At 33.6% G+C, this 25,670-nt stretch overlaps 2 protein-coding genes across 2 annotated transcripts; both read right to left on the bottom strand.

The window, feature by feature from the left end:
* Positions 1-880: 880 nt before the first annotated feature.
* LOC149388481 (uncharacterized) lies at positions 881-1,562 on the bottom strand. Its single transcript, XM_089624833.1, has 2 exons — positions 1,136-1,562; positions 881-1,028 (listed from the first exon to the last, which is right to left on the bottom strand). Exons 1-2 carry the CDS (start codon positions 1,560-1,562, stop codon positions 994-996), a joined length of 462 nt encoding a protein of 153 aa, XP_089480959.1. The 3' UTR covers positions 881-993.
* A 22,056-nt stretch (positions 1,563-23,618) lies between these two features.
* On the bottom strand, positions 23,619-24,998 carry LOC149388480 (uncharacterized). Its single transcript, XM_089624491.1, has 2 exons — positions 24,634-24,998; positions 23,619-24,516 (listed from the first exon to the last, which is right to left on the bottom strand). Exons 1-2 carry the CDS (start codon positions 24,885-24,887, stop codon positions 23,814-23,816), a joined length of 957 nt encoding a protein of 318 aa, XP_089480617.1. The 5' UTR covers positions 24,888-24,998; the 3' UTR covers positions 23,619-23,813.
* Positions 24,999-25,670: the final 672 nt, after the last annotated feature.

The raw sequence follows: 25,670 nt of genomic DNA, 5'->3' as shown, positions 1-25,670 counted from the left end.
GGAACTGCCTTACTGGGAACCCTGTTCAATAAATATACAGCGGTCTTTAAAGCATGCATCCACAAAGATTTGGGTAAAGAAGAATTGCTTAACATACTCCTAACCATATCCATTAAAGTACGATTACGCCTTTCTGCTACACCATTTTGTTGTGGTGTTCCTGGCATAGTGTATTGAGCACAAATACCACGGCTTTCTAGGAACTTAGCAAATGGACCAGGGCACTGTCCACTTTCATCATATCTTCCATAGTATTCACCACCCCTGTCAGACCTGACAATTTTCACCTTTCTATCTAATTATCTTTCAACTTCATTGACAAACACCTCTAGGGTATCTACCGATTGAGATTTTTCATGCAACAAATAGACATATCCATAACATGAAAAGTCGTCGATAAAAGTGATGAAATACCTTTCTCCACCAAGTGATGGAACGTCAAATGGCCCACATATATCGGTATGTATAATTTCAAGGAGCTGTGAGCTTCTTGTGGCTGATTTCTTAAGTGTCTGTCTTGTGTGCTTTCCCTTAATGCACTCAACACAAACTCCAAGATCGGTAAAATCCAAATTAGGTAGGATATCATTCTTTACCAACCTTTCGATTCTTTCTTTGGATATATGACCCAAACGTTTATGCCACAAGTAAGCAGACGATTCATTAGATAAACCACGTTTAGTACCAACATTATGATGCACGGTTAAAAGAGTTTCAGCAAAAAAGGTATCAAGCTTTAGTTTGTACAAACCATCACAAAGAATACCAGAACCCAAGAAAATATTTTGTTTGAATAAACTGAAACATCCATTCCCAAAATTAAAAGAGTACCCAGCTTTATCGAGTTTAGATATGGAAACCAGATTGCGAGAAACAGAGGGACCATAAAAAGTTTGAAAAAGGTCTAAATGATGCCCAGTGTCTAGGACTAAACGATAGGTTCCAATGGCTTCAACTTGGACTTTGGCTCTGTTTCCCATGAGGATGAATTTTTCATTTTGGCTTATGGTTTGGGTCGTAAGAAATCCCTGCATCGTATTTGAAACATGAGTGGTACAACCAGAATCAAGCCACCAAGTATTATAAGGAACTTCAGCAAAATTTGATTCGAAACATACAAAAGCACTAGGCTTACCCTTTCTTTCGAACCATGCCTTACGTTTTGGGCAATCTTTCTGCCAGTGCCAAGTCTTTTTACAGAACCGGCACGCATCATTGCTTAGTTCCTTCTTGTGGATTTGGACAGATGACTCATTAATCTTTGATAGTCCTTGCTTGCCCTTTCCAGTCTTCCATGGTTTCTTTCTAGCTCCTTTATGACCAACGAGATTGGCAGAATGATTTCCCGATTTCTTAAGCCTCGCTTCCTCTTGAATGAGCATACTTTGTAATTCATGCACATTCCATTTATCTTTCAGAGTGTTGTAATGCACATGAAATGTGCCATACTCAGGAGGTAAGGAATTGAGGATGAACGTTACTAGGAAATTTTCATTCACTTCCATTCCCATGGTCTTCAGTCTTGCTGCAATGTTCTTCATTTCGACAACATGCTCATGCATGGTATGAGAACCATCAAACTTCATGGTGGTTAACCTACCCATTAGTGCCCCAGCCCGTGACTTATCAGCCGAGTCGGACTGAGAGCTTTCTTCCACAAACTTCATAAATTCCTTAGCATTTTCAGTTTTCTTAAATGTGGACTTGATGTTGTCTTCTACAGTCATTCGCATAAACATTAGGCTCAGTCTGTTAGATCTTTCCCAAGCTTTATGGAATGATCTTTGGTCAGCGCCGCTAGCATCAGTTAGAGCAGCAGGTTTCTCACTTAAGAGTGCCGAATCAAGATCCAGAACACTGAGGTGAAACTGAACTTGTTCAGACCATTCAGAGAAATTAAGACCATTGAACTTAATAACAGACATGGCTTGCGACTGAAGAGAAACAGGAAAAGAGGCTGCAAAAATAAATAATAATATATGCTCACACATTAATGCTTTGAGTAATAAACCTAATCCATAATATAGATTCAGAATACGTGAAATAAACATAAGATATACATTGAAGTCACCTTTGGGCAGATCAATAATATATACGATAAGATAAACATAAATGATGCTAAAATAAATTTTCACATAATAGGTTATTGACATACTTGAATTAGATATATTTGCAATCTTTGGATATACTAAACATACCTAACCTAGCATATCAATTTACCACCATAATGTTCATGAATTATAAAACGAATAATCAACCTTTGGGCGATCCAAAATGTCTTATAACCGTGAACTTCAATTTACTCATGATAAAAAACTTAAAATATCATAATGTCATTTACTTTAAAAGCATCACATAAACATGAGTAATTGAAATTTATTTTCATTGACACCCAAAAAAAACGTTACAATTCGGTCACTTTGGTGACTAACAAATTGATCATAATATGGATATCAAAATAAAATAATTTTATAAAACATTATTCTATAATTATTATCCTTTGGCAATATAAGACTTTATAAAACCATATCACTTTGGTGATCAGGTTTAAACAATAAAATAATTTCAATTTGCCAGGTCATTAAGAAAAAAAAATGATGTAATATGCATAAGACAAAATCAAACTTCATGAATAAAAGATAATCAAAATATGTCAAATCCTGATATTCACTTAAAAGGAATCTGTTATTCTTAATAGGCAATAAACTAATTAGCCTTAAAATTCAATTTCAATAAAAGGAAAACGTAATACGTACCCTCATCATTAATATACATAAATTGAAGATACGCATATTGAATATCTACTTTTGCACGGGTACTTTCTTTGTAATGCACATCAACAAAACAAGAAAAACATGAAAGAAAAAAAAATATATGAGCATTGACAATTGTAAAAATAAAAGCATCTATCCCACTATGAACATCTACAAAACATCATCAGAGACATGCATAAAGGAAAAACAAACTTGATGCATCATATTACACTCCATGTGTAGATATAGAGTCAATGTGAATTTCTAAGACTACACATGCATATAAAACCTTTTCCTCAAGTCACTGAATATCAATACCCATTATATTTGGACCCAATTAACATAATCGGTGAAAGCTTCTGATAATTCAAACAATGAACACATGACAATAAGAAATCGTAATAGCAGTTGATTCAAATTATTAATTGAACGTACCAAAGCTGTAGCAGGTATAATAATGAGATCGCGTATGCCTCGATCATATCCATAAATCCGAGACATAAACATGAGCGCAAACACATATGGACCAACATAATTTCATCGAGTAATAGCAAAATAAAATAATTCATAAACGGAAAATCACAAGTTTTATAAGCAAGGCTCTGATACCACATGTAAGCATAATTTAAACGATCCTAATTAGCCAAGATCTTAGAACTAGATGATTTTCACAGAACATTAGGGATTGAGAAAACCTACCTCGATCCATGACGAGAGTGACGGTGACGGCAGCGGATGATCACCGGAATTGGTTTCTCTCTCTTGACCTCTTTAGACTTTAGAGCTTTCTTTTGATGGCAGAGAAAACTACGTAATAGGTTGAGAGAGGACCAATCCCTAGGGTTTCACTTTATATAGACCCACCATCAGGGTATAATAGGAATTTACCTTTTAATTAATTAACCAATATAATTTATCTAAAATATTAAACAGATATTGCACGTGGGCCAATACCCACATACAACCCACGTACGGGCCTAGGATATTACGTGGGTTAACATGAATGTGCAAGACATACCCATGTACTTTGGGGGGTTTTATTTTTGGAGGTCTTACGTGTTAGTGTCCGTACACTGGGTGAAAAAAAAGTTACTTCTCTCATCAAATCTGGTGACAGTCTTGATTAAGATGCAACGTGCAGTTTTGAGTTTGTTAGTACTTTTTGAACAAATTTCCTCAACCCCATAATGACCATTCAATTGGGTTAATAAGTAGGGTTATTATTACTGTTTATTACTATATTATTTTAAGTGGGTTATAATATTCAACATTTTGGGCTTCTCAGGTGCTCATCTAACAACTGCTAACTCAGACTATACTTCTATTTATTTAATCTTTTATATGTAATTTGGTTTCCAGGTTTAATTCCTACACGAATTTCACATGAACTCAGCAATAGTGATATAAACTCATGGAAATATTTGGCCACAGTTAATTGCATGTTGAAAACTAGAATTAGAGCTCAGCTCAAATCATATATAGTGATTTTTAGTTAGTGTATATTTTATGGACAATCATGTACCAATCAGAAAGAATGATTGACTTTTATAACATGTTATTAGTTGGATTTTAGGAAGTTGGTTGGAAGCTTGTCAAGTAGTAAAGAAAGAGAGAAATAAGATGAAGAAGGAAAATAAGAAAATACCTCATAAAACATTACTGATTATTTTTTCTTTTGAGAAAACATTATTCTCTTTTTTGAAAGAGATATAAAACACTATTTATTTTGATAGTTTTCACTTTTTTTTTATTACATCTTCTCACCTTTTATTTCATTTTCGATTTTAATGGCTTAGAGAAGGTCAACATAAATAGTTACACGCAAATTTTATTGATTGACATATAAGGTTTTTTTGGCAACAACATACGTACCACAATTTTTAATGTTTCAGACGAAATGAAAACATACGTATTTTATGTATTATGGTCCATTTATATAATGTAAATCCCATTATGAAGTTCAGAGGAAAAAAAAACCCCATTATGAAGGTGATCTAGGCCATTGGAGATGGTGAAATGGGTAATAGTACATATCATTGATAAGTGCGTGTACCATAAAATTACTCGCTCATAAACATTTATAGGTAATGGTGAATAAAGACATAATAATTGAATTTACAGAAAAAAAGACAAAATAACAGTTGAAATGATTTGGTCCGTTGATATTGTGGAAGATGATAGAGAGTGGGCACGTCCCGTACCGTCGGATGAATTGGAGGACGAACGGTGGGGAGTGTAACTGGACTTGGATCTGATATAAACAAACTGCATCATTTTGGGAGACATGCCCTTCTTTTATTTTGTCTCCGTACATTGCACACTCTTTTGTTTTGTCTCCGTACTGCCATGCCATGTGCCAACTAATTAGTTATAACTAATCCACCTCCGATCCATATATTCTTTTCCTTTTTTTTTTAGCTCTCTAGGGTTTTAGTAGTAATTGACTTTAAGGCATACACAATAATTAAACGTAGAGATCATCATTTTATATTCCAGAGGGAATATTTTGCTATAGGCATGTTAAATTGATCCACGAGGGCATAACGCGGCCATTGCGCGTCTTCGTTTCTTTGGAGTTTGGACTTTGTACTTAAATAATAATTTGACCAAATCAATTAAATATATGCATTATGTAGTCGGACGAAAATTGTACATTAGAATAGCGCAATAATTGCTGTGATTCTACTGAAGAAGTCCTACGCCCAATTAAAGCTTGTTGAGTTAGCTATTTCTCATCTTCAACTGTACCTTAATTGTTTGTTAGTACTTAGTATAGTAAATTATCTTGTTGACATCAACATCACACTCTCTTTTGTTTTTGTCCCTGTATTGCCGTATGAAGCTATACTCACTAACCCATAACCGTGAGCATTGTAAAAAATAATACATCAAAATCATAAAATTTCGTATATTTTAACCTCTCGGGTTTTGGTAGTATATATAACTAACTTGTTTCTAAGGCATACAATATATAACTTATATTCCAGTGGGAATATTCTGTTATAAGCCTGTTCAATAATTGAGCCACAGTGCATAACGCGGCCATTGCGCGTCTTCGATTGTTGGATATTTTGTACTTAAATATTAATTTGACAAGATAATATTGAAAATATATGCATGATGTAGTCAGACTGTCAGAGTAAAATTTTACGTTAGAATAGCGCAATAATTGCTGTGATTCTAATGAAGAAGTCCTATGTCCGATTAAAATTATTTCAACTTTATTGTTTTTAAAGTTTGTTGTTATGTAGTTCAGAACAGCCGGTACAATTATTAAATTGAATTTAAATTATAAGAAAGCTTGATTTGCTAATTTATTATTTAAATACTGATTTATTTTGCATGGATCTGAAATTATGAATAAACTTAGCAATTCTTTTATTTATAATTAAATAGTTTAACTTATTTTACCAGTTCAAATTTTAAATGAAAACACCTCCGATAATAAGTTTTATTTGCTAATTTTATTGTTTGAATATATATTGGAGTAAAGAATATAAATTGAGCAATTACTTACACCCTAGTTTTATTTGGGAAAAAGTTAAATTTTTTGAGATACTTATTTGGATAGTCGCATGTAGAATAATACTTGTATAGCAAATCAATTTTTTTTTTTTAAATCATTTTAAGAAAGTAATCAATGTTTTCATCTTTTATAGCTACCTACTTTAATATATCTGTTTCATATTTAAACTTAGTTAAAAAAATGTAGCTTGAATTTAATTTCGGTTCTTTATATATTTTTAAAAAAATTGAGAAACCGTGGGTAGTTTATGACACCTTAAGTTTCAAATGGCTTAATAGAGGGTTAGTCTCAAGATAAATATTGGTTTTAATATTATTTTTGTATTAAAAAACTTGAGAATATCAACGTTAAAAAAGTTACTGAAATAAAATTCTAACAAAGTAATAAAAACACTGTTAATAAAATTAACATATAATAGGATTCACCTCTGCCTAGATTCATTCAACAGCCAATGTATCTTAATAACGTGAACATGTTATTGTACTAGTCAATGTATAGGAACGAGACAAAATACACTTTTGTAAAGACAGTGGTGATCGCTTAACTAAACAAGCTTGTACGAAATGCCATCAGACACAGTTCTAAGCCATCATTTTTAAAATTAAAATGATTAGCCGAGCTATCAATCATGAGAGTAAAAATCATATTTGAAATGGGCGAATATTGATGTTTGACTTTTTTTTTATCATTTTAATTTCAGTCGAATTTTCCTTTACCACGAAACTCTTGCAAGCATGCGCATACCATCAATAATTGTATTTTAAATGAGAAATATTGTTGACAGCGAGAAGAGAATTGTTGACGGCGAGAAGGTCTTGGAAAACGTCACATACTTCCGATATATTCAAAAATATATTATGTATATAGATATTAGTTTAGTTTGGAGATTATACGAGGTTGAAATTCGAACCTTAATTGCGCCAAATAATCTTTTATATGTAATGCACCCGTAATTACGTACCTCATTAGGTTATAAACTTCACTTAGAATGATAAATGAGTTAAACGCTATAAAAATAAAAATTATATATTATAAAAAATAATCCGAAGATTTAATCTCATATATAAACTTTTTTCATTTGGCTTAATTTATCATAAGATATAGAGCAGCAAATATATTTAAATGAATGGTAATTTAATTTATAAACTTTTTTCATTTGGCTTTATCTACTATAAGATAGTAACGAATATCTAATTTAAAGTATAAATTTATAAATAACTAAGCCATATTAAATTTATTGTTTGCAAAATAATCAATGTCTAATCTATTATAATTAATTATATAGCCACTTATTAGATAACCCTGTGAAGTTTTTAATTTGTATTTATTTTTCCTTGAAAAGTATTCCGCTATCAGTGTTGGACAAAACCTAGGTCTAGGGTTGTGAAACGATCGTTAAAAGAAGAATAAAAAAAGTGCCAAATAATTATTATATTCTTAATAAAAAATGGTGGGTGTATAGCATCATGCCAATTAAACAATATGTTATTTATTTAATAATGAGGTAATCAGATTTTGTTATTTATGAACAAATCAAAACTGATTTATTTTGCTATTTTTTTTAAATAATGGAGCAATTTAATTTTTTTTTAATATTAAATCCATCCCATTATCTTGTGGAGATAAGACACCGTTTGTAGGATACTGGACGATGGTAAACGTTAAAACAATTACTTTCAACCATAAACATGAACCGTAACCAGCTATAATTTTTTTATTTTCTTCTTGATTTTCTTAGCGATAGGTTGAATTAGATACAACACTGAATATATGTGTTTGCATTTTGCACAATATATATATATATATATATATATATATATCTATATATGTGTGTGATTACTTACTTAAGATCAGTGGAAGAAGAGAAAGAACACTATGCTTTCGATTAATTACTCAATTTCTTCTTTCGAAATATACTTACATTTATTACAAAGAACATGGTTTTGTATAGAAAAAATTCTAACAAATTTCTCTAGTGGGATAGTGGCGCCAATGGCTACTATGTCTCCTATCTAATACATACATACATATATATATATATATATATATATATATATATATATAATTACTAACTAATTACATAAAATTCTAACAAATTTTTCTAATAGGATTTATTTGTCTACACTATTCTACATTTGTCGAACCATAGACGAGAAATAGATTAATCTAACCAGTGGCAAGATTAAAGGGGCCCAAGAGGGCTACATCTGTTGGAAATTTGTGCGTTTTAATGGTATTAAATAGTATTTTATATCAATGTATTGATTGATTTGTTGCAAATATTTAAGTGGGGTCCACTTTTCGAAACTGAAAGTTTTACCAGATTCTTATTCCTTGTTGCGAGAGGTATAAATTTAAAATCGGTTATTTATTTGCATAAATCGGAGCTAAGATAAATGAGAATTGATGATCAAAGTGTGTTAAAAAACATCAAAAAATTTGAAGGATTATATTTGCTATGGTCTAATTTTTTGGACCAATTATTTTCTTTATTTGATTTCAAACGTTTTATATGTTTTTACGTATTTGTAACCATGCACTAATGAGTTGGAGGTTACAACCATAGCATTAAGGCTAGTCATTTTTGTTTTCCAGAACCTTCAACACACTTTTATGACATTGATGTGCATTGAAATGTCTTCATTGTGCAACGGTTTTATGCTCAAAACGATCATGAATATGAGTCTATAAAAGGTTGGAGCATGTTCTCATTTGGGGAAGACTTGAGAGAGAGAGAGAGAGGGAGAGCTCACTAACACAAAAGAAATAAATCTACACTCTAGTTTATTTTTTCTCTTTTTCCCTCAATTCTCTCGGTGTTGGTGGTAGTTTTCTGGCACGTCTTTCTAGTTCGCCGGAGTTATAAGGTTGTGCTTTGTCCAACTCATACGTCGTTATATCCTGGGAGGTGGTTGCTCAAGTTATTCTAGCATCCGGTGGGAAATTAATAATACTTTAAAGAAATTGTCGAACAAGCCTCGACCTGTTCTCCGTCTCCCTTCCTACCATTTTTTTTTTGGTGATATTGGCCGGTTTATTTATTTTAGTTTATTTACTTTAATTTGTATTTCATGTCTACATATTATGTTATTAGTTTCTGATTATTTATTTATTTAATATTTGCAATTTGTCTATTTAATCACGCCTATTATTAGTAATATGGCTAACAATCTTAAAGCGTTATTTGTTATTTAATATTATTTTATGCTTTGTATTGATTATGAATTTGTTTAGATGTTAATTTTTTACGAGGCTGGTATGTAGCCCGAACCGATACTAATGCGTTGATGATTCTTTAATTTAGTCTATTGCTCATTTCCATTATAGTTGCTTGATTATTAGTCGTGCATGTTGTTATGTTCATTGCTTAGATACTTTTGAATTGTTATCTGGGATCGTATGCTTTTTGAGAGAGAGTATTACTCTAATCATCATTGTTGATCCCAGTTAGTAGAAAATTTTAGGCGAGAGTGCAATTGTTTGAATTCTTGTTCTTTATGCGTGTGATTATTTTAATGGGATTAGAAGCCGAGAGAACAATGATATGTCAATTGCATAAGTTTGCTAGAACACTTTGAGAGAGGATATTGAATATTTTAGAATGAGTGAGATTAATAACACAGAAACGAGAAAATAATAGACAAAATATGGATAATCACTTTAGTCGGTTCGTGGTGAAGTCGTGACCCTATTTTTCTCTTCGATTAAACTCATTAGAATTATTGTTTTCTTGTATTTGACTTATTTGTAGTTAAATCATAATAATCACTCGACAATACTTTGGAGTAAATTCGCGTCAAATTAAATTAAATCGTTAAAATTATTAGTCTATGTGGGATCAATACTCGTATTTTACCTACATTATATTATGTAGGCGACACATGCGATTGCGTGTGAATTTATCGCAACAACTATTTAACATCACGAAAAGGCAAGAAGATGACCTCAAGCATTGACAATGAATCTATTAATATAAATTTTGTATTTGTTTTATATTAATTTTATTTAGTAATGTATGATTATATAATATAAGAGGTATTTATATCATGTAATATATATATATATATATATATATATATATATATATATATATATATATATATATCTAATCAAAAGTATGTATATAGCCGCAACTTGTCCCGGTTATATGATATGGTCACAACAAGTCATGGATGTAGATTCATGACATAGGGACATATGATATATTCCCCATTTTTTGCAGCTATATATAATAGCCACAAATATTTCAGCCGCAATTTTTATCACATATGAAACCATGGCTGAAAGTGAAATTACTGCGATTTTTTTGGATTAAATTAAACAGCTAACATGGATAAATACGGCCTGTTTAAAAGGCATCAATGGGTCATTTTTTAATTCTATTTTATATGTTTTTGTAAGCAAAACATAAGAAATCACTCTTAAAAAAATGTCTTAAGTCATTAATAGAGTATTTAAACATTATTTCAGCATTTTTTAAATTTTACTAGACACATAAATTTATTTAGAATGTTCCCCATTTGATATATAGAAATTTATAAGCAACTAAGACACATCAAACTTATTGTTTATCAAATAGACAACGTTTATTTAATTAGTCACTGATTCTACTTACAATAATTAACTGATAATTTTTCCCAAATAAATCCTTCTCATTGATTGTCTATAGGCATAAATTATTTTAGCAATATTATCAATTAATTGTTAATAGAACATGTGGCTAATTAACTATAATTAACCAAAACATTGACTATTATGAAAAATTTAAGATTTTCATATGATTATATAACTATAGAACTCCAAAATATATTATGTTATTATATATAAATGAAATCAATTTCAATTATTATTACTTGATTATCTATTATATCTGGTAAAAAAAAAATATATACATGATATCATAATATTAATTAGCAAAATATACATGAATGCATAATACAAAAAAATTTAAAATTAGAATCAGAAGTGGCTTAACATTTCATTATTCAAAACAAAGCAAAACAAACGCAAGCTTTTTTCTTCTTGAACTGTTACAGAGAGATAATGAAACTTGAAGAAAGCAAACCGCCTTTAAAAAGCCTTTAAAAATAGATTTGTTACTATCCACATACTCTCTCTCTCGGTTCTATTATTATAGGTACTATCATAACATTAAGTCCAACATCAGATATTTCTCATAACAATACAAAAATATTTTCAGACATGTTTTCTTTGTAGAATCTCGCAATCAAAACCGACTCATTAAAAGAGTTGTTATATACTTCCTGAACTTTCATTTATCTACATAGATGAATTAAAAAAAAAAATTAAGAACAAGCTAATGAATCCTAAGCAAGCCACGTCGCTTTGGGCAGCTGTATTTTCTTTCCTCTCTTATACGCTTGACATTTGTCTATATATATAAATACAGCTGTTTTTTGCTCATAAAAAAACGCATTGCGAAATTCTTCCTTACTATAACGTGGCAAATGTTATTATGAGTACATGTCTTTTACTTGTCAGCAACTGCTAAACACAAGCAAGGTGGTACAATCACGATCTCTCCAATTCTTAACTTAGTCATTAGTCATTGCATGTTATGCTTTTTCAGCCAGATGTCTCCCTCTACGATAACATGTTTTATTTAACGGCGTTCACTATATGTAGTATGTGAAGTTAAAAATACATTCGAGATATTTTTTAAGTTTTTTTTTTTTTTTTTTTTTTTTTTTTTTTTTTTTGTAATCTCAACAAAAAAATTTGTTCGAACGATATGAGAATTCGTTTTAAGATTTATTGACATTTTTGTCAATAAATTTTCTGCATGTAAATAAATCTTCAAAAATTCTTAGATGCTTTTTTTTTTTTTTTTTGTAATCTAAAAAAAAATTGTTCTAAGCATCTGAGAATTCGTTTTAAGATTTATTAACCTCCTTTTCAATATATTCTGGATGTAAATGAATCTTCACAGATTTTAGAATTTTTCTTTGAAGATTTATTAAAATATTTGCCGATAAGCTTTTTGACAAATGTATAAATAAATCACATGACATCTGATTTATTGATCAACATATCAATAAATCACAATATTTATTGACAAACATGTCAATAAATTATTGAATTTATTGATCAACGTATCAATAAATTTGTACGTCTCAATAAATTTGTGAAATCCCTAATATATACATATATATATATATATTAATACTAAAATTTAACTCATTTCTTAACACTGATATATATATATATATATATATATATATATATATATATATATATATATATATATATATAAGTCAGGTTCAAAAGGAGTAAAGTTTTTTTAGTCTTTCTCATGATGGTAATGATTCTTTAGTATCCACGTATATAATGCATACGTATATGAGTTTCCTTCTTTTTGGGGATTTGATGAATTCGTGTATTAACTTTTTCCTTAATGGTTAAGTAAAGGTAGGTATATATATATGTGTGTATATATATATATATATATATATATATATATATATATATATATATATATGATATATTAGGTAATAAAATATAGGTGCTCTTTTTTTTCGCTGCTGTGACGCAAGGTGTAATATTCTTACAACTTTCTACCGATCCTGTAGTATTTTCAATTGTTAATTCTATTGTTTTTACTATACGGTTTTTTAAAAAAAAAAGCCTTTTATTAACTTCTTATTTTACCTCTTAGCATGTGGGAAGCCCTAACCCTATTAAAGTTCTATATAATGCTCTAAGTCAGCCTTGGTTCATTTTTTTTTTCACGTTTATTTTTCTCAACCTCACTCTTGCTCTCTCCCGATCTTTCTCTCCCACAAAGAAAAAAAATACAAATCAAAGCCATCACTTTCTTTTTGCCTCTGAAGGTCTTAATAAGCAATCCTTTTCAACCTTATCAAGGTACTTTCATGCCCTGAAGATAAGCCCTATCAATGTTTTCTTTTTATTTGCTTTTCTTTTCTTATGAACATCAAAGGATAGTTTTTTTTTTCCTGGCTGAAAATAAATTTTGTGTACTGTAGAAAACACAATGTTTTATATAGCTACAAATATTAGTTTGAGCTGTTTTTTTTTTATATACAAAAATATATAAGATGTTGTCAGTGTGTGTTTTATTTTTTTGTGATTATTGGAGTAACCGTTTTTTTTATTTTAAAAATCCTTTACTATCGGTACGCAGAACTTTTTTTTTATGATCCAAACAGCGCGTTTTGATTTTAATAAAATAGCTACAAAACGAATTTTGATTTGAATTTTATTTACCAAAATATTCAGGATGTTTGTAATACATCTTTTAAATTTCAAAGTTTTTGGACGAACCGTTTTTTTTCTAAAAATCAATTACGATCAGCGCGCAGACTTTTTATTTCTAATTCAAACAACGTAGTTTTGTATTTAATTAAAATACCTACGAAACATATTTTTATATGAAATTTTTATACAAAATATTTTGGTACGTCGTTGATATATGATAATTTTTATATGAATTTTAAATGTGTATTTATGTATGAAAGAAATATCTTCAGACCGGTATACAAATTATTTCAGTTTTCTCTAATATCTTTTTATCGTTGTATACTTTGACTTTTGTTTTCGTCAACTAAACCTCCAATTTTGGTCTTATCACTGAAGACTAATATGTTCAAATTTATATTTTCTAGGCTCTGAAATTTTTCCAGAATTTTTCTCTGAAATTATTTTTTTTCCCGTAAACCGAGAACGAAGGGTATTTTCGTCTTTTGACGTCCCTGTTCTTTCTCTGATATTTTTTTCCAGAAACTTTGTTATGTCTAGAAGTGTCTTTTAAGAACCTAATTCCTATCCGTTCGAATAGGTCCCGAGCCGAATAGCTTTTCCAATCGTTCGGGAGTCTAAGAACTTTTCCCCGACTCCATAAGGTGAGAATAATCTCACTACAATACGGATTAGTTTAAAATTAATTTATGATGAGTGTGTGATCTGAATTGGTTAATATGTGTTATATGATTGATTGTGTGATATCCCTTATGTGCATGTATACGTTATTGAGTGAATTGTGATTATTATATGTTATGTCATGTTATGATGAGTTTATGTATGAGTTTAGTACAATTTTGGCATAACATGTTCTATTTATTAGCATGTTTCATTTATGTTTATGTCATATGTCATCTTTATATGTAACGCAAATAATAAAGTGATAAGATAAGTAAGAGAGTCGTACCGCCTCGAGCTACGGAGGTATTAAGAGAATTCTCTCGAGCCGACCTACGGGCTCATAAAGGGAGTTTTCTCATATGATATGTTTATTAGATGGTGCGAACTATGGGAGGTCACAGCCCCGTAGTTCGTTTCCAAAGTGTACACTGAAATTGGTACGACTACTCTAGGGGAACCCCGAATAAAATATGATAAGACTTATGATACGAAAGACCATGACACTATTAGAATTTAAAACACTAATAACCGGATCATGCATCGCATTACTCATCTTTTTTGTGAGTCATAGTTATTCTCGCTGAGCGTTAGCTCATATTATGTGTATTCGTCCGTATTGTAGGTAAGCAACAAATAAATAAGTGAGGAGGGTGGATCAGCGGCGTTCGATGGCTAAGGGGTTGGGTTGTGGTTCCGCTCACTTAATTAAAAGACTTCCGCTACGAAATTTCCTAAACACTCGGTTTGAAATTTTATGCTTAAGATACTTTCCAAGTTTAATTAGTTTTGCAAAACTGAAGTTGAATTTTTATGGTTTTATTTCCGTTGAATATTCCAACCATCTACTTTAGTTTGGAATTCCGAATTAAATATTTTCTCTTATATTCATCAAATTGTTTTGTAAGATTTCAAATGTTGGTTATTTGCAAGGATTGTTTTATTTTAAAGTCCAAACTTTATAAATTATCCACTTTTTTTTTCTAAGTAAGAGAATTAAGCTTAGTATGACGGTCCGAAAAGTCGGGTCGTCACAAAATTATTGGATTTATTGATAGAAGCGACTGCGCGCCGCAATTTACTGCCAGACAGAAGCGATAATTAAAGATTTTTTAGTGGTTTTTAACCATTCGATCAGTTTTAATGACTCGGATTGCTCCGAAATTAGTGGAAACCCAAGGGATCAGACCTAAATCTTAAAAAGCACACTTTAGCCTCGTTTTTGGGGTGAACTAGTTTTCGCGAGATTCGTGACCTTGTGCATGATTTATTATTTCAAATTGACGTTTGAGAAAGATTAGGTTGTTAGTGTGCTTAGTTTGAATTACTGTAATATATTCCTAGGTTAGACATAGCTAGGTTGTTATAGAATCGTGTGAACGCTCTTTAACTTAATGCTTGTCATGTTTTAGGAATTGAGATTGAGAGAAAATTTTCCGGATATATTGACATATATTGTTATATGTTCGAGAGAGATTTAGTGATAACACGTGAGCGTTATTAGCAAAGTTTGAATGATACTAATTGTGTGTTACGCCCATGAATCTAAACCGTTGAATAAACTCGTGAAGGCTTAGTCCTTTATCTCCCTTTATCGTAAAATCCCGATATTTCTTTACTTTGTGACATCTTTTTCAACGTTCTTTAAGTTCGTGTCTCATTGATTAAATCAATAATTCATTTTTTTCTTCGTAGGATCGATATCCATACTTCGTGTACACTTTACTACTTGGACGATATGTGCACTTGCGCGCGAAAATATCGAAACACATATTTTATCCTAATTATTTTGGAGATTATGTAACTATGTATTTACAAAAATGGGAGACACCAAGTCAAACAGAAAAGACAAGAGATGTCCTTAGTTACAGAAAATTCAATGCGTGGGACGGATTTAATGACATCTATCCATTTATCTCGTTGAATATAACACAAAACAAACAAACAAAAACATGGCTCTGATATTCAAGACTCATGAGAGAGCACTTCTTTTTCTAACATTTTATAAATAAATAAATAAAGAAAAAAGCAAATTGGTAATTGCTTGAGTGTGTGACGAATGTCTCATCATTCCTATCTTGTTAAGATGTCAAGTAAAAAGGAAAAAAGAGCAAGAACCTACATGCATGTTTGTCAATATTCATTTTGAACCACACTTAAAAACATCACCATAAAATGTATCTTGTTAGATTGACGGGGTAAAAAGAAACATCACCACAATATTATTGCCACTGGGGATAATGTTACCTGATTCCATATGTAACATTTATGAAATCAAATAAAAATGATAAATATTTGATCTCATTTATAATCAATTGTGTGAGGGAGATATATATATATATATATATATATATATATATAGAGAGAGAGAGAGAGAGAGAGAGAGCATGGAAGAGGAGAGAAGAGAGAGGTTGGTGGAAAGAGAGAAGAAGATCGATGAGAGATGGTTTTTTAGGGCTAATGAGTGAAATGGTGGAAGAAGTGAAAGTTTTGAGCTGTATTAGTGGGCCCTCTTCACTACCAGAAATTTGGCCTCTAACTACTGCCGAACACCGTAGTCATTTTAAGTCGACTACAGTTTACCGACTGTCATCTATTGCACTGGAGTCTTATCTCTTTGATTATGACTCCAGTTTTTGGCCGTAGTGTATCTGTTTTATAAGACTGTAGTTAAAATATATAACTACATTTTATAGATGTAGTCTTACTAGTCTCATCTATAAATACTACAGCGTTATGATGTAGTTATATATAACTCAATTACATAAGAAAAAAACACTAAAGTTTTAACAAGTAGTCTTAATTGATTTAATTAGACAGACTACGGCGTTTTTGTGTCATCTATTGCACTGGATCTATTTGCCTATGACTCCATTCTTTTCTGTTGAAGACTACATTTTTATAATGTAGTTGTTCAAGTTGAGAGTCAATAAACACTACATTTTTAAAGAGTAGTTATAATTAACAATAATTCTACGAGATAAGCCACTTCAAACGTGGTAATTGCAATCTAACCGACGTTTAAATAAACTTTCAAATATAGCCACAAGTGATGACGTGGCCTATATTAATCATGATGAAAATTACATCTTTGTCCATTTTAGAAAAATCGGCTAAAAAAAAGTTGCAGCCCACGTTTGGAATCATTTTTTTACAGCCAACGTTTATTATTTTTGAGACTTTAATACACGTCTCTACTATTTGAATTTCTTTCCTTTTTTATAGTACAATCGGTTTATATTTAAATCTATTTAAAATTAAAATTCTTTCAAATGATATCTAGCCAATTTGATTTGGTAGTTATCACACAACGTTTTTTAACAACAAATTCTACCATTAAAGGACTAGATATGATTCTCTCTCTCTCTCTCTCTCTCTCTCTCTCTCTCTCTCTTGAAAACAGTGCGACAATTCCAGAAGATTACGAAGCCCATGCTCGCCGCCGTCGAACAAGATTTTAGTAGAATTTTCCGCTCTCAGCAAGTCCGATTCAGCCTCTGAATGAAGGTATTCGGACCCAAAAATGTCAAAGGTTGAGAGATTGATAATGGTGAAGCTTTCATGGCCGGATGCAGTTGATTTTGGATGAATATCAATTCTGTTGAATATTTCTGTTTATTTTTGTAAATTTGTGTGTATATTCCTCATCGTTGTTTAAGGCTCAGACCCACCAAACTCAATCTCTCTCTACAACTTCCCCATATTCAAGTTTATGTGTAAATTTTCTGTTTATTTTGGTTTAATTTATGTTAATTTTAGTAAATTTTTTAAATAGAAACGGAGCTGAGTTGATCACAAGTCGAGCAACAAAAATGTCAAAGGTTGAGAGATTGATAATGTTGAAGCTTTCATGGCCGGATGCAGTGATTTTGGAGATGTCGGTGTTTTTGGTGGGTCTCTTTGAAAGTGAAATGAAAAGTATGGAGAGAGAAAGATCTTTGAATATTAAATGATATCCCTTTTTAGATGGTTGTGAGATTGTACCCGATTGTGTAATCAAATGACAGGATTAAAAAATTCCCTTATAAAACTATTGCCTTTAATTTAAACATATCTTTTGAATTTGGTATTCTACAAACGTTGGCTACTACTTTTAAAAAGAAAGCATTATAATTACTTAGGGGTATTTCAGTTATTTTGTACCCGTAAATTTCAAAAATTGGCTAGATTAAAAAATTAACCAAACGTTGGCTAGATCTCAAAAACCACGTTTCAATTTGGCTACGTTGCTAGTTTGCCCTATAATTAATTGAGTTAGATAGACTACTGCGTTTTTGTGGCATCTATTGCACTGGAGTCTTATCTCTTTGCCTATGACTCCAGTCTTTTCTCTTGAAGACTACATTTTTTAACTGTAGTTTATATCCATGAAATTCTATTTTAACAATATAGACTACATCTTATTTATGTAGAGCAATTTATTTAATAAAAATATATATTTAAATAAATATATATACTAAATTACATTTATAATAAATGAATATCCAAAAAATACCTAATAATAATATAAAAAAATCTCATATTTCATTAAATCAACAAAAAATTGGCTACGTAAGCCACCTAAACTATAGGAATTGTAAATTAGCAAACCTTTGGTAAATAATTTGTAAATAGCCAACTTGCATACGTGGCAGCCAATTAACTACCTAAAATATATGTTTGGTTGTGTTAAATAAGGCTTCTATTAATTTGTTAATAAGTTTACTTGGCTATTTACAAGAAATTAACCAAAGGTGGGCTATATCTCAATCCACTATATCCGTGTGGCTATATAACTTAATAACCCATAAATCATAAATATCATTTACATTTACATGCATAAATTTGGCATTACAAATATTTGGAAGAGATAAATTACTTACAATTTGTTTATGACACTACAAGTTTTTTTTTTTTTTTTTTTTTGAAGGAGACCCTACAAGCAAAGTTAATATAGTGAACCCATTGAACCTGCAGGCAAGGGAAAAACACACACCAAAATCACACAAAATCATAAACACCTGAGACATAAGAAAAAGCCACACCATGTACTAACACCCTGAGACATGGTTTAGCTTTGAACTTAACACTAATTAGAACTAACACTAATATTTCACACACACATGATCAAATCAGACTTACCTAACATAACACACAAAGAGACGTACCTAAACAAAAATACACACACACACACACACACACACACACACACACACACACACACACACACACACACACACACACACACACACATCTCATAATTTAATCGTTTTGAATCTGACCACAACCATCTGAATGGTTACTAGCGTTGTCAATATTAATATCTTGAAATCAATATTAATATCTTGTCATAATTGTTAAGCCGTTTTTTGGATTTAACATTTGAGGACACGTGGCGTGCCGGGAATAGTCACGTGCCTAGTATTGGATCGGCCCAAAGCGTCCGGGAGCTTCAGAGGATCTTAGAATCGTAAAGAGGGAAATAATGCTTTGCCTTCTTCTTCTTCGGGAATGCGTTCTTCGTCTTTGATTCCTGACCTGGAGGTCGAGCTCGCCTGGAGGGTCGAGCTCGTCTGGAGGCTGAGCTCGCCTAGGGGGTCGAGCGCTCCTGGAGATCGCCCCTGCCTGGAGGGTGAGCTCGCCTGGGGGTTCGAGCTTGCCTGGAGATCGCCCCTGCCTGGATGTCGAGCTTGTCTGGGGGATCGAGCTCGCCTGGAGATCGCCCTGCCTGGAGGTCGAGCTCGCCTGGAGGTCGCCCTGCCTGTAGGTCGAGCTCGCCTGGAGGTCGCACTGCCTGGAGGGAGCTCGCCTGGGGGGTCGAGCTCGCCTGGAGGTCGCCCCTACCTGGAGGTTGAGCTCGCCTGGAAGGTTGAGCTCGTCTGGAGGTTGAGCTCGCCTGGGGGGTCGAGCTCGGTTTGGAGGTCGACCCGGGCTGGAGGTCGAGCTCGCCTAGAGGATCGAGCTCGGTTTGGAGGTCGCCCCTGGCCGGAGGTCGAGCTCGCCTAGGGGGGTCGAGCTCGCCTGGGGTCGAGTTCGACTGGGGGGTCGAGCTCGGTTTGGAGGTCGACCCTGGCTGGAGGTCGAGCTCGCCTAAGGGGTCGAGCTCGCCTGGGGGTCGAGCTCGGTTTGGAGGTCGACCCTGGCTGGAGGTCTAGTATACGTCCAAATCTTGTAAGTTATTCTCCTACTTGCTTTGAATATACTTGTTTTTTATAACTTGGTAATTAGAATGGGTATTTGTTGTAAAATCTAGGATTTTCTATCATTGAAGATGAAAAAAATGGATGTGGGAGAATAGATTAACTGAGATATATCAAGAAGGTGTACATGTATAGCCTATAATGGTATGCTTCTTATTGTTTTTTTATGATTACAGTCGTTATGGTACATTCCTCCAATGCCACGCTTCCGACGAATGTTTAATAGTGCCAAACACGCGAAGAACATGGTTTGGCACTCCGAAAAACGTGTCAATGATGGTGTTCTCAGACATCCTGCCGATGCTGCCCAATGGAAATCCTTTGATTTTGAGTATAAGGATTTCAGTGCTGATCCCCGAAATCTTCATCTTGGTTTAGCAACTGATGGTATGAACCCGTTTAGCATGATGAGCAGTAAATACAGTGTTTGGCGGTTATATTGGTGAACTACAATCTCCCTCCAAAACTCTGTATGAAGAGAAAGTTCTTGATGTTAACGCTTCTGATATCAGGACCGAGTCAACCAGGTAATGATATCGATGTTTATTTGGCACCGCTTGTTGATGATTTGAAGATGTTATGGGATAAGGGCTATGAGGTTAAAGACGCTTATCGTCGAGATTCTTTCAACTTACGGGCAATGTTATTGTGGACTATTAACGACTTTCCGGCCTATGGAAATTTGTCAGGATATTCTGTGAAATGCTCGATTAGTTGTCCTATTTGTATGAAAGACACATCTTCCATTCGGTTGAAGCATAGTAAGAAGACTGTTTTTCTCGGGCATAGAAGATTTTTACCAAGAGACCACCCATTTAGAAGGTTAAAACAAGCATTTGATGGCAACACAGAAGAACGGCTCCCTCCTCGAATTTTGTCTGGTGAAGATGTCTACGAGATGGTAAAAAACGTCAATGAAGTCCTTGGAAAAAGAAAGCGTCGTGCTAGTACTAAAGAGTCGTTTCAAGAGAATCCTTGGAAGAAGAAATCGATATTTTATGACCTTCCGTATTGGAAGACGCACTACGTTCGGAATTGTCTGGATGTTATGCATATCGAGAAAAATGTTTGCGAATCCGTTATCGGTACTCTTCTTGATGATCCACATAAATCGAAAGACGGAATAAAATCTAGAAGGGATCTCAAGGAGCTGAATATAAGAAGTATTTTGCACGCCGATGAGGAGGTCGGACAAAAAACAAAATTTCTAGCGGCTAAGTATACTCTAGATCGGAAGGAGAAGAAGAAGTTGTGTAAATGGTTTGCGTCTATCAAAGTTCCCGATGGTCATTCTTCAAACTATACGAGATTTGTATCTATGAAAGATTTGAGACTTATTGGAATGAAGACTCACGATTGTCATGTGCTTCCACAACAAATGTTACCTCTCGCCTTGCGTGGAATTTTGTCACCCGATGTGAGATTTGCAATATCCAAGATATGTGTATTCTTCAACTCGATTTGCTCGAAGGTTATTGATCCTACTCGGTTGGATTCCATGCAATCGGAGTTGGTAAAAACTCTATGCATGCTAGAGAAGTTTTTCCCACCTTCGTTTTTTGACATCATGATTCACTTAACTGTTCACTTGGTACGTGAAGTGAAATTATGTGGGCCCGTATTTTTACGTTGGATGTATCCAATCGAACGTTACATGAAAGTGTTGAAGAGTTATGTGAAGAACTACAATAGACCGGAAGGGAGCATAGTAGAAAACTATATAGCTGAGGAGTCCGTTGAATTTTGTTCGGAGTATTTAACTAATGCAGACGCGATTGGGTTGCCAAAGAACACAAGTCATGAATCAAAAGCTTTATCTACAGGTATGTTTTCTGACACTTTCTTTTGTGTATTTAACTTATTCATGAGAGGACCACTACTTATATGAGTGGTTATGTATAGGTACTTATTCTATCGTCAACCGGAAAGAGTGGGAGCAAGCCAGTCTCCATGTCTTGCATAACGTTTCCGAGGTCACGCCGTTTGCGGATATTCATTTGAAAGAATTGAGGGCAAATGATCCAAAAAGAGCTAAAAATGAAAAATGGTTACAAGAAGAGCACAATCGTTTGTTTCAGAAGTGGCTTGGAAAACGATTATTTCAAGAATCAGGACATTCAGAAATGTTGAGAAAAATATATGGCGGTCCTTCGTCAATGGTTACAAGGTACACTGCTTGGTCTGTTAATGGTTTTACTTTTTACACCAAAGAAAGAGACAACAAGCATCCCGTTCAAAATAGTGGTGTTACATTACTTGCTGAAGCATTACACGTTTCTTCGGCAAAGGATAAAAATCCAAAAAAAGCTTTTATGAACTATTATGGGTACATTGAAGACATTTGGGAACTTGATTATTGTGGGCTACGAATAGCTTTGTTTAAGTGCAAATGGGCAGACAACAATCATGTTAAAGTTGATAAAGATGGAGTTACGATTGTCGACTTTCGATGTACAAGTTACGAGAATGATTCATTTATTTTGGCCTCACAAGCAACTCAAGTGTTTTACGTACCAGAACCCGTCAATCCAGATTTGTCATTAGTGGTTCACATGAAAGCGAGAAATATTGAAGAAGATGAAGACGACAACATGTCTAATATCCCCCCATTCACATCCGGCTTGCCACTTGTTGATGAAGAGATCGAAGATTTTGATGATGATGATGTTTCTCATTTACATCGTTCGGATATCAATCATATTTTAGTGTGAAAACAAAAAAAATATGTATTTTAGTTTATTTTATGATATATACTTTATATAATTATTGTTAATATCCTGTTGATAAATACTAATATGGCCGCTTCCAAGACTATAAAACGTCAAGGCTTAATATTCCGCCGCGGCCATGATGAAAACACGCTGCGGCCATGTATAAAACACGCCGCGGCCATGATGATGTCTCGCCACGGCCAATAGAACACCTGACCGCGGCGAAATAAGTTCCAGAGTCTATGTTTTTTTAGGAACCCACTTAGCTGCGGCCATGTACAAAACACGCCGCGGCCAAGATGTCTCGCCGCGGCCAATAGAACACCTGGCCGCGGCGAAATAAGTTCCAGAGTCTATGTTTTTTTAGGAACCCAATTCGCCGCGGCCATTTATAAACACGCCGCGGCGAAGATGACTCGCCGCGTCCAAAACAACATGTGGCCGCGGCTAATGTCTTCTTCATCGGGGAGAATCTATAGTTATTACTTTTTAATCTGAAGTAATATCAAACACAATCAATACATAAATTTTAAATACTCAAATCATCCATTCAATACCATAACAATACCATAACAAGTCTCAAACATAAATTCATACAATACCATAACGAGTCTCAAACACAAATTAAAATCTGAAACAAGTATCAAACACACATAAAGACATAAATATTTAAGTCTCACACACATAAAAAAAAGATGAAAACAATTATTAAACTTAGAAGGTTTCAAAAAACACATAAAAAAATTTACTCGTTGTCGTCGTTGTCATTCGTAGGTGGTTGTGGTGGTGGTGGTGGTGGCCCCGGGTACTGAGGAGGTGCCATATGCGGTGGCCATTGCGGTGCTTGCGCCTGATAGTATGTGTATTGAGGATATGGAGGAAACCGGTATTGATTCTCCTGATTGATGTCCCATCGACCAATCAGCTCGTTCAATCCTTCGAAAGCCGCGGCGCCATATTGTCCTTGTTGGTACATGTAATCTTGGGTGTGTTGATACCCGCCAACGAGATAGTGGCTACACCGAGCAATGTACTCTTGGGTGGCGGGATCATACCCCGGAGGTGGTTGTAAACACAACAGTGGCTCGTTGAGTGACGGTTCATCCTCATCTTCTTCATCCTCTTCCTCCTCTTCCGGCTCTTTGACAATGTATCTATCGATCGTCTTGTCATTAATAGGCGCCCCACACTTCTTGGTTGTGTCGTGTTTTGCGCCTCCAACACCGGCATTCAGACACAAGCCGTAGATGATTGACGGATACGGCAACCCATTTTTGATATTCTTGTAGTCGATTCTCTTCATCCAATTGTAGATGAATCGACCGACGTTGATGGTGTTACCACGAATGATACAAAACAAAAGATGGACATGTTCCTCGTCGAGACGGGTGAAGTGCTTTATCGGAAAGAGACGGGAGCAAATGAAATAAATCCACGTTTTTGCGAGCCTGTAAATTAAACACCGTTATATTTAAAACATGCAATTAATAGAAAAAATAAACACCGTTCTATTTAAAACATACAATAGATAAAATAATACACGCAAAAAAGAAGAAAAGTCTAACCTCGTCAGTGATTTACGGAAAAGCTTTCTAACTCCTTTGTCCATGACCCAATTCTCTCCTGGAGTAGTCAACAAACTCAACATTTCATCGAGATTAGGATTTCTCAACCATTGTCGATAACCCTCATTCTCGAATTCGATGTCCGGGGTTCCTAGCAATGCGTTGATGGCTCCGACACTACAATCAACGTCTACACCACGAACCGTCACCACATCATCCTCGTGATCTGGTAAGTTCGCGTAGAATTCGTACATGAGCGTAACGTTTGCTTTGTGCTCGGGTGTGGCACAAAATTTTCTCCAAGAGAAACCTTCGATGGTATTGTTGATTTGAGACCCTATAGGCGTGGTTGAGCTCACCTTCAACCCTCGTTCAAAGATCGGAGTTCGTTGAACGAGGATGTCGTAGCGTTCTTCTGCGGCCTTGCTAGTGAATACCCGACTATTACAATCCACTACGGGTTCGGGTTCGGCTTGACGAGACCTCTTATTTTTTTTGTGGGGGGCCTAGAAGAGCTAGGGGCGGCTTCTTTGTGACCGGCGGTTGTCTTTGAACGGCCCATTTTCACCTAATTGAACAAATCATTTCAAACTCAAATTCAACAACATTTTCAAACAATAAATCATCTTCAACACAAAATTAAACTCAATTCAACACTAAATACATATAAAAACACATTATATTCAAATAAATAAAACATAAAACTCATCACAAACACAAATTCAAACTCAAATCCGACCTCAATTTAACTACAATATCAAAATACAACTCATTTTAAATCTAAAATAACATTATACCCAAAATCATAAATTAGAACAAAAAACCCAAAAGAAAAAACCCTAATTTCGGCCAAATCTACACCCCCAATATCATAAATTACAACCAAAATCAACCAAAATCATAAATTAGTTTATAAATCACACAAAGTATTCATAAAAATTAGGATTTTGATATGAAATTGAGATAAAAACATTCCTTGATAAAAGAATTTGGTGGGAGAGAGAGCAAGGGAGGCGACACCGAGAGAAAGAAAGAAG

Source organism: Urtica dioica, chromosome 8 (genome assembly GCF_054948205.1).
Source record: "Urtica dioica subsp. dioica isolate 48M chromosome 8, U.dioica_male_clone48M_v1_H2, whole genome shotgun sequence".
In the NCBI taxonomy this organism is placed as follows: Eukaryota; Viridiplantae; Streptophyta; class Magnoliopsida; order Rosales; family Urticaceae; genus Urtica; species Urtica dioica.
Note: the sequence above shows the minus strand (reverse complement) of the source record. Positions and strands in the feature narration are given on the sequence as shown.